This window comes from Ostrea edulis, chromosome 1, assembly GCF_947568905.1.
Source record: "Ostrea edulis chromosome 1, xbOstEdul1.1, whole genome shotgun sequence".
NCBI lineage: Eukaryota > Metazoa > Mollusca > Bivalvia > Ostreida > Ostreidae > Ostrea > Ostrea edulis.
Genome location: NC_079164.1, coordinates 68,325,421 through 68,341,485, shown reverse-complemented (window position 1 = coordinate 68,341,485; position 16,065 = coordinate 68,325,421). Strand labels below are relative to the sequence as shown.

Here is a 16,065-nt window from a genome sequence, read left to right as displayed (position 1 = left end):
CTTGCTTGTTAAATGGAAAGTATGAATAAAGTATTACTTACTGACACCGTAAATGACAGTCTTTAACAACAAAAATCCTTGCTTAACAATTAAATCAATATTAATCTATCATGTATTCTAAATTACCCGTCGCTAAGAAAGCGGCCATTGATGTTTAATTCATGACCTCACACCGTCTGTTCCGGTTTATTTCATCAGTAGCACTGTAAACATGGCAAGTGACGAAAGTTAAGTTTGGAGTCGTATAGATTTGAGCCCGTTCTTTCGCAAGAAGAAATTAAGAAAAGAAGACGTTCAGTCGAGTCACAGACCAGGCAGACGGTAAACGTTTCTTCATACAACTGTCTCGAACTTCAACTTGTCATTACGCAAATGATGGTTCCACAGTTTATATAGTATTTTCTTTTCAGATTACTTCGAGAAAAAAATACTTTTTTCACATCTCCCCTTCGCATTAGTGTAATTAACTGCTTTACAGGAAGGCATCAACCTATTTATTCGTAAAATCTACCATATCACATGCACATCTTTGATCATCAAAACCGGAACAGATGGTGTGGCGTCAAAAGTATTAATTTTTGTGGTCTTGAATACAAAAGAGCTCCACATCATGGCAGCTTCTATAGATAACGGGAATTTCAATTTTCAACATTTTCAAATTAGTTCTGAAGCTTATCTAGGTCGTATATCAACACAATACTATGACAAATCTTTATCATGTGATTAATCCTATCATTTATCATGTAAAAATCTTTTGGGTTGTCTTCCCCTTTAAGATTTAGACATACAAAGGTATATGTGATATATATATGACTATTCATTACACTAGTGACTTACCTTCAGGGAAGAGTTTGTCCGAAATTTGTCTCCTGTACTTGACCAAAACAAGTACCAGGGTAATTAAAAAGAGAAGCAGCAATAGGCACACTATGATTATGAACTCAAGGCAAATCACACCGTTCTCTTCAGACCTGTAACACATTTAGATTTCTTAATGTGAATTCTCTCTCTCTCTCTCTCTCTCTCTCTCTCTCTCTCTCTCAATTATATGAAAATTTATTTTATAAATAACTACAGAGCTTCATTACATACTCGGTATACGATAAATGTGATAATTCAAACATAATCGAAATTTGTATTACCTTGCTGCTTCAGTAATATATATTACATTAGTTACTGCTCTTGATGTTGTTGTGGTTCGTTCATGGTTGTAAATATAGCACGCCTGATCTAAGGAAAGAAAATGAAAATAACATGAAAAGTTATAATAATTTCTATCTTCCTCTCAGTACCATATTGATTTAGAATTACATTTGTAGGCCTCATTTGACGCGTATCTTGCCGGACATCTTTGAGATTCAGGGAACGTCAGACATTCAAATCCTTCGTTGTAGTTTTCCACCACTTCTTTAACGCGGGTGTTGTACTCGGCACAATAACCTTAAATGAATGTTAATCACTAAGCAGTACAAATCATTGTGTAAAACACCCTGTGATCACGAACTAAAAACAACTGATACTTAACAAATAATATAATAATTCATCGTAAAGCAAATCGTTTAACAGAGAGAGAGAGAGAGAGAGAGAGAGAGAGAGAGAGAGATTTTACCTTGTATGTAGAATATTGGTGCACAGACTTCCAATGTTGTGTTTCGCCAATGGTTCATCAAACAGTGATATTTAAAATTTACAGGAGCTGTGCAATTCTGAATGACTGCTATGCTTTCACAATTCTTCAATCTGGACGCCTTTTCCCACTCCTCTTTGTTTTTCGGACAGGAAGATACATATGATATGGTTGCTGTTGATGCACGACAGCTTGAAGCTAAGGTAACAGACTGAAATATATGTAATTATTCATATATCGCCTTCAAACGAGACAAAGTAATGGTAACATATTTATATCTAAATGAGAACGAGAGCCAATAAATGAGGGAATCCGATTTTCAGAATTCATAGTCGATTTCTTTTTAAGTTATTTGTTCAGTGCTTTTGCTTGAATTTCCTTGCGACTCGGTGTAATCCATACAAAACGGAATTCCTGTATTTACTTCTGTTTGTAAAAATATATATGATGATGCGTAATGGCTTTCTTTTAATCCAGGCATAAGATGTGTTTGGAAATAGGAGCTATGAAATGGATTTTGACCTCCAGAATTTGAAATTGACCAGGAAGGCTCTTCAAGTAGACGCCAGAAAATTAAAATTATCCAGAATACTCAGACCTCAAACAGATTTGGAAAATAAGAGTTTTTTCGTGTTTGGGGATTGAAGAAAAGCGATGGGCGCAAAAAATGTAAGTGCATTGCTAGAGACTTTCACCATGTCCTTTCCTGGTTTATGACTAAGTATCGACGTGCTGTCTGGAGCCCTACCCACCTGTCAGTTCTGTGCTTCTACCTCTGACATGTCCAGGGGTCCGTGTTTGCCCTTCTGTTCATTTTGTATCGATTGATCAGATTGATCGTTGTACATTACCTTGATATGTTCATGAAAGATTGATTGTATATTAGGGTTCTGGCCTTAACGGTCATACGACAAGAATTGCAAGATGTTGATACTGTACCTAAGTGAATCATTTATTCCTATCATGAACTTCCTTACACTTAGAATTGTGAACAACAGATATTGCTCTTACTGTTTTAACCATTTACCCTTTCTTTGGCAAAATGATCTTCGACAAGGATCATAACACATTTTCTGCACATTAGGCAACTTGTGCTAATCATCAATTTATATTGTCCCTACATCAACAAGTATTCTGAGAGTATTGCATGGCAATACACAGTCCCCTACCGGTTGCAAACATTACTGTACCACAACAATATTCAACGTTCATTTAATATGTAGGTTATGGTAAAAGGGACCAGGATAGGAATGGTTGACAATCAACTACTATTCGAGTAGAGACTAGACCAAGAAAAAAGACAAATTTATAATTAGGTTTAGGTCTTTAACCAAGTCAATAAAATGTGACATGTAGATGATCATGAATAATTTATCTATAGTGTAGTATTACTATGCTAGAAGTTTTACTGAGTGTAGTGTTCTTAATACTTATTTACAGAGATAAGAAACTTGGATGTAAACTAACAATTCATGCTATTTTTCTGCGTCCAAGAGCAATGACTTAATGGACAATCAACGGACCAAGATGAAATTCAAACATGATCTGTAACTTGTTATGACAAAGCAATGTACCAAATATCAAATGAATATCTGCAAGCACAACCAAAAAAAGTCCGGAAAACTGATAATTCATGCTATTTTTCTAAGTCAAAGGGCCATCACTAAGGGAAAAATCAACGGACCGAGACCAAATTCGAACTTGATCTGTAACTTGTTATGGCAAAGCAATGTACTAAATATCAAATGAATATCTGCAAGTACGACCAAAAAAACAATTCCGGAAAATTGATAATTCATGCTATTTTTCTAAGTCCAAGGGCCATTACTAAGTGAACAAGCATTCTGAGAGTAATGCATAGCAATACATAATCCCCTATCGGAGGCAAAAATTATTGGACTGCATCAATATTCAAAGTTCTTTATGAGACCAATGTTATGGTAAAAAGGAAGATTGGGAAACCAAGATAGGAATGATTGGAAATCAACTACTATTCAGGTACAAAATTGATCTGTAAAAATTGATATGTAACTTGTAATGGCAAAGCAATCATCATGATGTACTGAATATCAAATGAATATCTGCAAGCAAATTTTAAAAAAAGTCCAGAAAACTGATAATCCATGTTCCAAGGGCCATAACTTAATGAAAAATCAATGGACCGAGACGAAACTCGAACTTGATCTGTAACGTGTTATAGCAAAGCAATGTACCAAATATCAAATGAATATCTGCAAGCACAACCAAATAAAGTCTGGCAACTGATAATTCATGCTATTTTTCTAAGTCTAAGGGCCATAACTAAGTGAAAAATCAACGGACCGAGACGAAATTTGAACTTGATCTGTAACTTTTTATGGCAAAACAATATACCAAATATCAAATGAATATCTGTAAGCACATAAAAAAAAGTCCGGAAAACTAATAATGCATGCTATTTTTCTAAGTCCAAGGGCCATAACTTAATGAACAAGAGGCCCATGGGCCTAGAATCGCTCTTCTGATACATTGTAGAACAGGCGAAAATTCTCACTAACCAAGATTCATCAATTAACAAGGTTTTAAAGACCTATCACATGATAGCGTATGAAGGGGATATCATACAGTACACTATTAGATTAGGCAATCAAAATAATTACAAAATGAAGTTACTTAACCTACGTGCATATCTGGGTAGTACATATTTCTATCCTACATGAATTTTTTCAAGGGACATAGAGACGGTTGGGTGCTAAATACCAAATTTACTATGCATACAATTAGAAAAGGGGATCGCATTGTATTTTGTCCGATTTTTAATGCAATTACATTTACTATATACAGAGGATTGATCATCATTTTTTGAAAGGAGGGGAACATCAATGCTAATAGATTTTATAAGTATCCTTACCAACTTTGAAATTGAACAGAAGATTTATCTATCTTATACAAAATAGCTGTAAATTCACGGATTACATCATTGTGACATACTGTTTGTGTGATACACTATTAGGCCTTGAGATACATCAACAGACAAAGTTTAATGATCCTAGGCTTAACAATTCATAAGGTAGCATCTAAAACAATTTGAACAATTTGACAAACTGAAAAAATATATAAGAAGGGGGTCCATCCTGACCTACTTTTGGATCATATTATCCTGGGGTCCTGAGATTCATCTACTAACAAGGTTTGATGATCCTTGGGTTTTTAGTTTGAAAGATGTATAGATTTGCAAAACAAAGAGCAAAAGTAGGTCACAGTGACCTATCTTTTAGCTGACACACTCTGAGAAGCCAAGATGCATCAACTTAATAAGTTTGATGGATCTAAGCCACTTAGTATCTGAAATATCTAAATATGGCCATGAAATTCAAAAAGTATATCACAGTGACCTACTTCTTAATTGACACACTCCGAGGACTCAAGATACATCAACTGAAACAGGTTCATGATTCTAGGCCTCTTAGCATTTGATTTAGGTATAGCTTTGAAGTTAAAAAAAGTAGATCAAGGTGACCTAATTTATAGTCTGCACACGCCGAGGACTTAAGATGCTTCAACTGACAAAGTTTGATGATGTTAAGTCAAATAGTACCTGAACATTTAAATGTAAGTGTCCAAAAGTACGTCACGGTGACCTACTTTTGGTCGACACACTGAAGACTCAAGATGCATCAATTGACAAGTCAAATAGTATTCAAATATAGCCGTCAAATTCCAAAAGAAGGCCATAGTGACCTACTTTTTGGTTGACACACTCCAAAGACTCAAGATGCATCAACTAACAAAGTTTGATAATTGAAGTCAATAGTATCTGAAATATTCAGATATAAACGTCAAATTCCAAAAGTAGGTCACAGTTTTTTTGGTCGACACACTCTGAAAACTCAAGACCCATCAACTGAAAAAGTTTGATGATTGTAAGTCAAATAGTATCTGAAATATTCAAATATAGCCGTCAAAATCCAAAAATAGGTCATGGTGACCTCCGTTTTAGTCAACACACTCTGAAGACTCAACATGCATCAAATGACAAAGTTTGATGATCCTAGCTTTCATAGTGTCCAAAATATGCATTAAAATTGAAAATGTGAAATTTGAATGTCTGCAAAATTCAAAAAGTAGGTCACTGTGACTTACTTTTTTTATAAATATGTTTGAGGCGTCTAGACGCAGCAACTTACAAGGTTTCATGATTCTAAACCTCTCGGTATCTGAAATAACAACCTAAAATGTATTCATAAACGATTAGCCAAAAAATTCTGAAAGTAGGTCATGGTGATATACTTTTCACATGACTCGGTTTAAGGTCACATGATCCATCAACTGACAACTTTTGATGATCATAGGCTCAAAAGTGTCCAAGATATGCATCAAAATCCATTTAATAATAATTACCTGCGAAATTCAAAAAGTAGGTCACCATGACCTACCTTTGAGACAACATGATATTAGGTCATAAGATGCATCAACTGACAACATTTGATGATCCTAGTCCTTATACTAAGCAAAATATCAAAGTATTAACAAAACAAAATTTAAGGTCAACTTTGAAGTGACCTTGATATCACCCTTTGCACTAGGATGATGCCTTGGACAATGTTTAATCTACAACCTATCCTTATTCTTAGGCATAAGTTTGGTGATAATTTGTCTGGTGGTTCTTGAGAAGAAGATTTTTTAGCAACCACTACTTTTGTTTGCATTTTCCTAATTATCTCCCCTTGTTAAAGGGACACAACCCTAGTTTTAGTACAAATGAAAGCCCTTGGGCCAAGGATACCCTGTGACAAATTTGACAAAAATTGGTCAAGGGGTATGGCCATATGATTAGCTCTTTGAGCCTTCGGCTCAGAAGAGCTAAAAATCAATGGACCGAGACGAAACTCGAACTTGATCTGTAACTTGATATAGCAAAGCAATGTGCCAATTATCAAATGAGTATCTGTAAGAACATAAAAAAAAGTCCGGAAAACTAATAATTCATGCTATTTTTCCAAGTCCAAAGGCCATAACTTAGTGAAAAATCAACGGACCAAGACGACACTAAACCTTGATCTGTAACTTGTTATGGCAAAGCAATGTACCAAATATCAAATGAATATCTACAAGCATGACAAAACAAAGTCCGGAAAACTGATTTGCAGGACTGACGGACAGACATACAGACAGACGGACGGAGCGCAAACCTAAAGTCCCCTTCGACTTCGTCGGTAGGGGACTAAAAATCAAAGGACCGAGACGAAATTCAAACTTGATCTGTAACTTGTTATGGCAAAGCGACATACCAAATACCAAATGAATATCTGTAAGCACAACCAAATAAAGTCTGGAAAACTGATAATTCATGTTATTTTTCTAAGTCAGAGGCCCATAACTAAGTGAAAAATCAACGGACCGAGACGAAATTCGAACTTGATCTGTAACTTGTTATGGCAAAGCGACATACCAAATACCAAATAAATATCAGCAAGAACAGAGAAAAAAGTGCGGAAAACTGGACTGACGGACAGACGGGGGGGGGGGGGGGGGGCGCAAACCTAAAATCCCCTCGACTTCGTCGGTAGGGGACTAAAAAGCTAAGGTCAACAGAAAAACCGTATTACTCATGGCGATTCCTACACTACTTAAAAGAATATTTACAAGGACTATAACCTGCCGCGGTAGCCCAATGGTAGAGCGTTCGCTTCGTAATCGATTGATTGATTGAATATTATTCAACGTCTCTCTCGAGAATATTTCACCCATATGGAGACGTCACCACTGCCGGTGAAGGGCTGCAAAATTTAGGCCTATGCTCGGCGCTTATGACCATTGAGCAGGGAGGGATCTTTATCGTGCCACACCTGCTGTGACAATGGGACCTCGGTTTCTGCGGTCTCATCCGAAGGACCGCCCCATTTAGTCGCCTCTTACGACAAGCAAGGGGTACTGAGGACCTATTCTAACCTGGATCTCCACGGGCTTCGTAATCTTGAGCTCGAGTCCAGTTCATGCCTTGACCACTATAAACCTACGTTTTAAATATATGTAGTGATTGTACCTTCACCAAACGCTCGGCATTTTAGACGTGACAATCACGAGTCTTTTGGATTAGACCTTAAGAGCGAAGATCCCGTGTCGCGGCAGACGTGTTCACGTTAAATAACCCTCACTGCTACTACTCTGAGAGCTAGACATAGGTCTAAAGGCCGTTCTTGGCACATTGATTTTGACTATGGATAACTTCATTTTCCTGATCAAGATATAGGGCTTACGGCGGGTGTGACTAGTCGACAGGGAATGCTTACTCCTAGATACCTGAATCCACCCTGGTATATCCTGGGGCCTGTGTTTGCCCAACTATCTATTTTTTACTGCTTATCGGAGTTATGCTATTTATCACTGTTCGTTATCTTCACCTTTCATAGAGAATACTGAGATGTGAAAAATCCAAGTACATGAGACAACAATTCAGTAAAACAGTAATTAAATATGCAAAATGTAGCACTTTAAACCACAATTCAAAAATAAAATGAAAATAATGAGATTTGTAACTTTTTTAGAAAAATTACCAAACAAACATGACAAAGTAAACAAAAGTATCTCAGGAGCTTGAATCCCTCAACTGATATATAACAGGAGAGACAAATTTTAAGCGATGATTTTGAAGAACTCAGGAGATTTTTTAAAATGAAGTAAAAATTTGTTTAATCATACATCTTTATTTATTAGATAGACCAAACACATTTTAATTACACATCTGATTTAGGACAGCAACATTTTTTTTTGTATTTTTAGAAGATAGGACATAGGTTTTTTTTTAAAAAAAAAATGGAAATATGGAATGCACCGGTCCCCCCCCCCCCCCCCCCCCCCCCCCCCCCAAATAAATATTAACCGGTCCCCAATAATTTTTTAATAAACATGTGAATAGCAAGTGATCTTTTCATATTTGGTTGAATTAACACAGATCAGTTTCCAGGCCCCAAGACCATAAACTGAGAATAGACTTAAGTTAAACTATTGATTACTTATATCTGAGGATTTATCTAGAGCAGATGTTTGAAAATCTGCAGGTTTATAAATTAAAATCATGCAAACATATATTGAAAATTTTATTTGTTGATGGAAATTATTGTCAAAGTTAGCTGGATTTGAAATATAGACTTAAGTCTATTCTCAGTTTATGGGCTTGGGGCCAGGGCCCGTGTTTGCCCAACTATCTATTTAATTGCTTACGGGATTTATGAGATTGATCACTGTTTGTTATCTTCACCTTTCATTTTCCTTTGAAATACCGTAGCAACTAGGTTATTGTCAAAGAATTATCTCTCTTTGATTTATAAATAGCAATACCTGTCGCACAGATTTTTCATACAGAATCCACTAACCCAAAAATATTCAAGTTTTTCATGACTTTTTACTACTCTGTAAATTATGTATAATAAATAATGAATTATGATAGGGTACATCGACTTGACAGTGCAAACATTGCCGTAGCCGAGGCGGATCATGATTTTTTAGAAAATGGATTCAACTTTTGTATAGGAAATCATTAATTGTTTTTACCTCAGACTCATTCATGATTAATTGTTGAAAGAAATAAACAAAATCTTAGATGAGCCTTCATGGAGTTGCTATATCTGCTGTTACCTACATGTATGTTTTATTTTTGTCCGCTGCCGAAAGAAACCGACGCGGAACATTCAGATTCTTAAATGTAATAAATTCTATAAATATTCCATCCAAACCTATTGTTTCCAAACTGTCTTTTTAGTTTGGTTTAAAGCGTAAATATCTTATAAGCATGATTAAATCTAACAGTGTCACGTGGATTTGAATCATGTGCGTGTACATACATGTTATACATCTTTACGTATGGCGCTAAGCCTACGTAACGTCAAATCTTTGTGACGTTATTTCTCTGTTCTCTTGAATATGCCATAAGGACATTTTGTCATGGGCGCAATCAAATATGTGGTATGTTACGGCACGTTTGGACGTTTCGGCACATTTGGTCGCCGACGACCATTCGTACTGCACGTTTGGTCGCCGACGACCATTCGTACTGCACGTTTGGTCGCCGGCGACCATTTGTGCCACACGTATCGTCGTCGGGCGACCAATCGTGTCCAACCTCACGCCAATTTTAGGTTATACCCGAGCACGAATGGTCGCCACTCAAGCTCCCACTCCCAACTTTGCTTTTCTCCTCCCCCTCCAGCATATATTCCTCTTTCTTCTCGTTCTCCCTTCTAATCCCCCTCCCCCTTCTCCAAATTCTTCTTCAATTTCTTCTGGTTTGATCGAACTGAACGAGGCTTTTGAATTGGCGGGTAAAAGCTAAGGGACATGTGGCGCTTTCTAGTAACCTTCAATTAACAATCAGATGCTAATGGACGCCCCTATCAAAATCCCAGCACATCTTATTCCGATTCGAAAAAGCTTTTCAAACCTTCGACATGTTTCAAGTGTGCAGAGAATAGGTCTAATCTTACATTTAATAAATGTGGCATAAAAGGACAGGCCTACAAGAGGAGAGGGTGCACAAAACATGACATGGATATACCCGCAAAACTGTAGTATTCCTCCATAGACGCCTACTCTTCAACAAGTCAGAGCTATCCCCGCGCTGCCCTCCAATCACCCTCATGCAATCTCTCTCTCTCTCTCTCTCACTCATGCAACCATATATACAGTGTCCTCGCGTCTCTCTCTCTCTCTCTTCCACGCCAAATTCAATAACAGAGAGAAAGATAACTGTGTGTGTGATTAACACTTTTTAAAATAACGGCTCTATTTTAAAAAGCCAAGTTCATGCATGAAAAGTGCTTCATATCTATGAAGTTGCAATTCATAGATTTGCTTACTCCACCTGTTCAATTTGATGCGTACTTTATAAAAGTACCAATTTTGTAGCTATTTCGTACATTTTACTTTCATGCTTATCGCTAGTACTGTAGCTGACTTAAATTCCTTTGTTTTAAAATTTTGTTCATCATGATAGTACTGATGGATGTTCTTCCAATAAGTTAACAAGGTAAGTGGTAAAGTGCTGTCCATGAATATTATGTTCACTAAAATTAAAACTGTGTACGCAGTGTTGTTTATGCCGAATTCAAAGATTTTATTTTCTTATCAAATCATGAGAAATGGTAGTACTATAGTACTTGCTTTGTATTTCACTCTGTGTGCTCATGTATATTTGTATGCGTGTTTGCGCATTCTTACTTATCAGGATGTATGTCACGCCATATTTATATCTACTCCCTTATAAAAGTATCTAATGTAATCTATGAGATATCTTTTATTTTAAATCAGATATTTAATAAATTCTATAAGATGTCTCATATGATTTACAGTTGATAATATATCTCATATAATATATAAGATATTTTAAACTATATAAGATATCTCATAAACTTTATAAGATATCTTGTATATTGAACAAGATATCTTATAAAGTTTATGAGATATCTTATACAAGAGGCCCATGGGCCTAGAATCGCTCTTCTGATACATTGTAGAACAGGCAAAAACTCCCACTAACCAAGATTCATCAATTAACGAAGTTTGATGATGTTAAGTCAAATAGTACCTGATTATCTAAATGTTCTACAACATGCATGTTGAGTCTTCAGAGTGTGTTGACTAAAAAGTAGGTCACCATCACCTATTTTTGGATTTTGACGGCTATATTTGAATATTTCCGATACTATTTGACGTACAATCATCAAACTTTGTCAGTTGATGGGCCTTGAGTCTTCAGAGTATGTCGACCAAAAAGTAGGTCACTGTGACGTACTTTTGGAATTTGACGTTTAAATCTGAATATTTCAGATACTATTTGACTTCAATTATCAAACTTTGTTAGTTGATGCATCTTGAGTCTTTGGAGTGTGTTGACCAAAAAGTAGGTCACTGTGGCCTTCTTTTGGAATTTGACGGCTATATTTGAATACTATTTGACTTGTCCGTTGATGCATCTTGAGTCTTCAGTGTGTCGACCAAAAGTCGGTCACCGTGACCTACTTTTGGACTTTTGTTACAAACGCTCAAACGACGTCGTCTAACAATCCACGGCGAACCGTACGCGCATAAATTTGACGCATGTGATAATTTTTTATATCACCCGTTGTCAAGTAATGTTACGCGTTGCTAGATACTATCACCCTGGAGCGCGTGCTTTCTGTTCTCAGAGGGTAACAATATATTTTTTCAAATGTTTCCCGATCAATCAGATTCGAGTATTTTACATGAAAGTATAATAATAAAAATTTTCACCCCGAGAAAATTACCAAACTTATACCTAAGGATAAGGATAGGTTGTATATAAAAAATTGTCCAAGGCATTATCCTAGGGCAAAGGGTGTGATATCAAGGTCACTTCAAAGTTGACCTTAAATTTTGTTTTGTTAAAACTTTGATATTTTGCTTAGTATAAGGACTAGGATCATCAAATTTTGTCAGTTGATGCATCTTATGACCTAATATCATGTTGTCTCAAATGCGTCTCAACCAATCAGATTCGAGTATTTAACATGAAAGTATAATAATAAACAATGTCCGTGCCGAGCTGAATCTGTATATAAAACAAATCACAAATCAGCTGTTCATTTCCAACGAAATTCCTAAATCCTAGTCCCAGTTATAGAGTCCCAGTTATAGAATAATCCAAAATGCCTACACGTAACTAAAAGTGGATGTCTAACCAGAGCTTAACATCGGCTAATTCACAGTGTATTCATAGTCAGAATAAATGTTCTGGTACATTCTTGAAAGACACAGTTCGTCATCTTTCTACTATGTGATAAACATTTAACTCTAGAACAATCTAGGTCACAGGTGTCACTCGGGTGCAAGTATTACACAACAATATGATACTTTATATGGTTTATAAGATATCTTGAATGTAAAAATTCATTTATGAGATATCTTATGAAGTTTAAGAAATATCTTATAAAACATATAAGATATCTTATATGTTCTACAAGATATCTTATAAAATATCTGAGATATATTATAGAATTTCTTTTATAAGATACCGTATAAAAGTTATAAAATATCTTACAAGAGTGAATGAGATATCTTAAATCAAAAACGTTAATAAGACATCTTATAAAGTTTATGAGATATATTGTATACTATATAACATATCTCGCGTAAAAAAAACATATTAGGATATTTGTATCTTTCATAAGATGCCTTATAAGATTTATGAGATATCTTTGAAAAGGAATAAATGTAAAAACGGCGTGTCAAAACAATGGTACATGTATGTCAGAGAATTGTGTTGCTAAAATGTTGCGAATCCTGTGTTTGCAAAATAAATTCACATCAAATTCCGTCCAGAAATGCTTTTTTGTTCGTTGGCTTTGTATCGTGCTTGTGTCACAAATGTGTGCACAGGTGTGCGTGTGAATTGCAAAACAAACTTTATTACACATGAATGCACACACATACATGTGCACGCGCGCACACACTAACACCGTCACTCAAATACAGTCACGCATGAACACACATACCTTTTTGCAAAACAAAAGCAAAGTTGGAGCTTGGGACAGGGGGCTTGGGTGGCTACCATTCGTGCTCATGTATGGCCTAAAATTGGCGACGATACGTGCTGCATGTTTGGTCGCTGGCGAAGAAACGTTTGGCACAAATGGTCGTCGGCTACCAAATGTGCCGCATGTATCATTGCCGGGCGACCGAACGTGCCAAGGAACTAAAGTGATTAATTTCGTTATAATGCCACCCTCAATATAACGCAAAAATAGGCTGGAACAAAAGCTGGCGATATAATGATGTAACACTGTACATGTATGTGAAGACTTAGTGATACCGATAATCACTCCAGGTGATCATAAGGAATCCATCCAGAATTTTAAGTGGATCACATACACACATCCCTGTCTTATTTTCTTTATCCCCAATTTATTATTCTTTCTACCGAATCCAGGGAGCAATGTGAATATTTTACATGGAGGGTAGCCAACGTTACGTTTTGTCCGAGTAAATGAAAGATGAAGATAACGAACAGTGATCAATCTCATAACTCCTATAAGCAATACAAAATATAGTTGGGCAAACAAGGACCCCTGGACACACAAGAGGTGGAATCAGGTGCCTAGGAGGAGTAAGCATCCCCTGTCGACTGGTCACACCCGCCGTGAGCCCAATATCTTGATCAGGTAAACGAAGTTATCCGTAGTCAAAATGAGTGTACCACGAACGGTCTAACAATTGGTATGAGACACGTCAGATAGCATTTGGCCCAATGATACAGACTGTGGACAAAAGTATTCGCACGGGCGATGGCGGCCAATTTGTTTATCGAAAACGCTTGACGGTAAGCAAACATGTTTTGGAGTGTCTGAACAGGACAAATAACTTGTAAATGCAAACATATTGTAAATAAACAATTTGTTTCTATCAATAATCAATAAAAATAAATGTCAAGTACCTAAAATACGTTCGTGATATACTCTCAGGCCCTTTGAACTTGGCGCACTCGTTGTGGAAGGGTGCATGGAGATTTTGTATAATTTACTGTAAACGAAGTCCAGATTTCCAGAATTTTGTGATACAGTTCATCACCAGAATTTAATGTACGAATGTGATATGAAATTTCTTTTAATTACCAGCCAAATGTTTTCTACGGGGCATAAATCAGGTGATTGTGTGGGCCACTTCAGTGCTGGAATTTGTTTGTCAGTTTTGTAATTGGTTGAAAGACAAGATCAATGAACAGGTGTATGGCCATCCATAAACAGATAATTGTCATCTTGAAAGAGTTTTGTGGTACATGCCACAAGTTATCTACAAATTTTTCAGAGTTATTCATGTTGCTATATGTATTAACTCTGCATAGAGTAATAACGCCATGACACGTAATGCATCCCCATATATTTTACCAGTTTCGGGGGAAAATACAGTCCGACAGTCAAGATTTAAATCACTTCTTCTCCATATATATATATATATATATATATATATATATATATATATATATATATGGACAGTATTTTCCGTAGACAATCTGGCACTTGTCAGAAGAAATTAGTACCATTTTCCATTCATTTTCCACGGTCCAGTTTATTTTACCCACACACCATTGCAGACGTTTTACACGATTGACAACTCGGACCGTATTTTCTTGATACAAACACATATTTAGTATCCATTTCTTAAACATCGCCAAATAGTGGGGGGGGGGGGGTTTGAATATTTGCAGTGTTATTTTTATTATATTTTTGTAACGTCCGACAGTGATCTTTTTCTATCCAACTGCGTCTATCTAACAAGTCTCCATTCTGCACGTGCACTCACTAATTTCTTTCGTCCACTTCTTTGTTGGTTTTCTGTTGTAGCCCGCTCTCGAAACTTATTCCAAGCACTATACACAGTTGATGTAGGAATTCTTAATAATTTTCCAACTTCCCCGGAACTTTTACAGCCCTGAACTAATGTTACATGTTTTCTTAGCAGCCTATACCGAGTTCCGATGTTTACAACTCATGTTTTCTAATCAATACCTTGCCTGTATAAACAAAGTTGCAGACGACCACGAACATCATTACGTCATATAAATGACCTTCAACTTTTTAAATACATCATCGGTGAAAGGATAACTCATGTCTGTGCAAAGAGAGATAGCCCGCAATGCATGATACTCGATAAACACGTTTGAAAAATGACGCGATCGTGCGAATACTTTTGTCCACAGTCTGTAGGTTGTATTAGCAAACTAGATTGTTAGAAAGACCATAGAATTTGCGAAATGCTGACTGCTGACTTTAAACGAGATTGTTAGAACCCATGCACCATCAATTTGTTTGTCAGAAGCCTGCTTCCATTTAAAAACTGACATAAGCAGAACAAGCTCTTGTGTATCGCATCAGTTGAGATATAAACACCATATGCAGGTGATAATGGAATATTGCCACATAAATATGGGAAGTTGACGATAGAGAAGCTGAAATAATCCCGTTTATCATCCGCTGAGTTGTCAGTTTGCTGTTAAAGTCTACTTCCAATAAAATATCTAAGTATGAAGCAAACGTTGACGACTCTGTGATGTCTTTTACTTCGAGCTCACAGTGATATATCGAATCGACATATGAATGAAACTTACGTCGTCAATATATCTAAATGTCGAATTGAAGGCCACAACAAGAGATTTTTGTCTCGCTTAGAAAGTTTTGAATGAATTCTGCTTTATGTGAATATAGAAACAGGTCCGCTAACAAAGGCGCTCAATTCGTGCCCATGGGAACTCCAACAGACTGTTGGAAGACCTGATCACCAAAGACCAAGAATATATTGTCAATGAAGAACTCCAGCATATTTTTATTTCAACTTCAGAATACTTGTGCGTGGAATCGTAGTGGCGTTTAACAAAGTAATGTTTTGGATGACTGATCACTAAATAGGAATATCTGCGTTTTCCATTTTTGTTGAAAAGGCAACAGTCT

At 36.3% G+C, this 16,065-nt stretch overlaps 1 protein-coding gene across 5 annotated transcripts in view; it reads right to left on the bottom strand.

Annotated features, from left to right (window-relative positions):
• LOC125645494 (serine-rich adhesin for platelets-like) overlaps positions 1–16,065 on the bottom strand; it is a 275,270-nt gene that overhangs the window by 249,201 nt on the left and 10,004 nt on the right. For all 5 annotated transcript variants that reach the window (XM_056158057.1, XM_056158061.1, XM_056158065.1 and 2 more), the window contains exons 3-6: positions 1,610–1,838; positions 1,312–1,440; positions 1,143–1,230; positions 838–971 (exon numbers count right to left, since the gene is read on the bottom strand). In XM_056158057.1, coding sequence (XP_056014032.1) covers positions 838–971; positions 1,143–1,230; positions 1,312–1,440; positions 1,610–1,838 — 580 coding nt within the window. The remainder of the gene's footprint in view (positions 1–837; positions 972–1,142; positions 1,231–1,311; positions 1,441–1,609; positions 1,839–16,065) is intronic.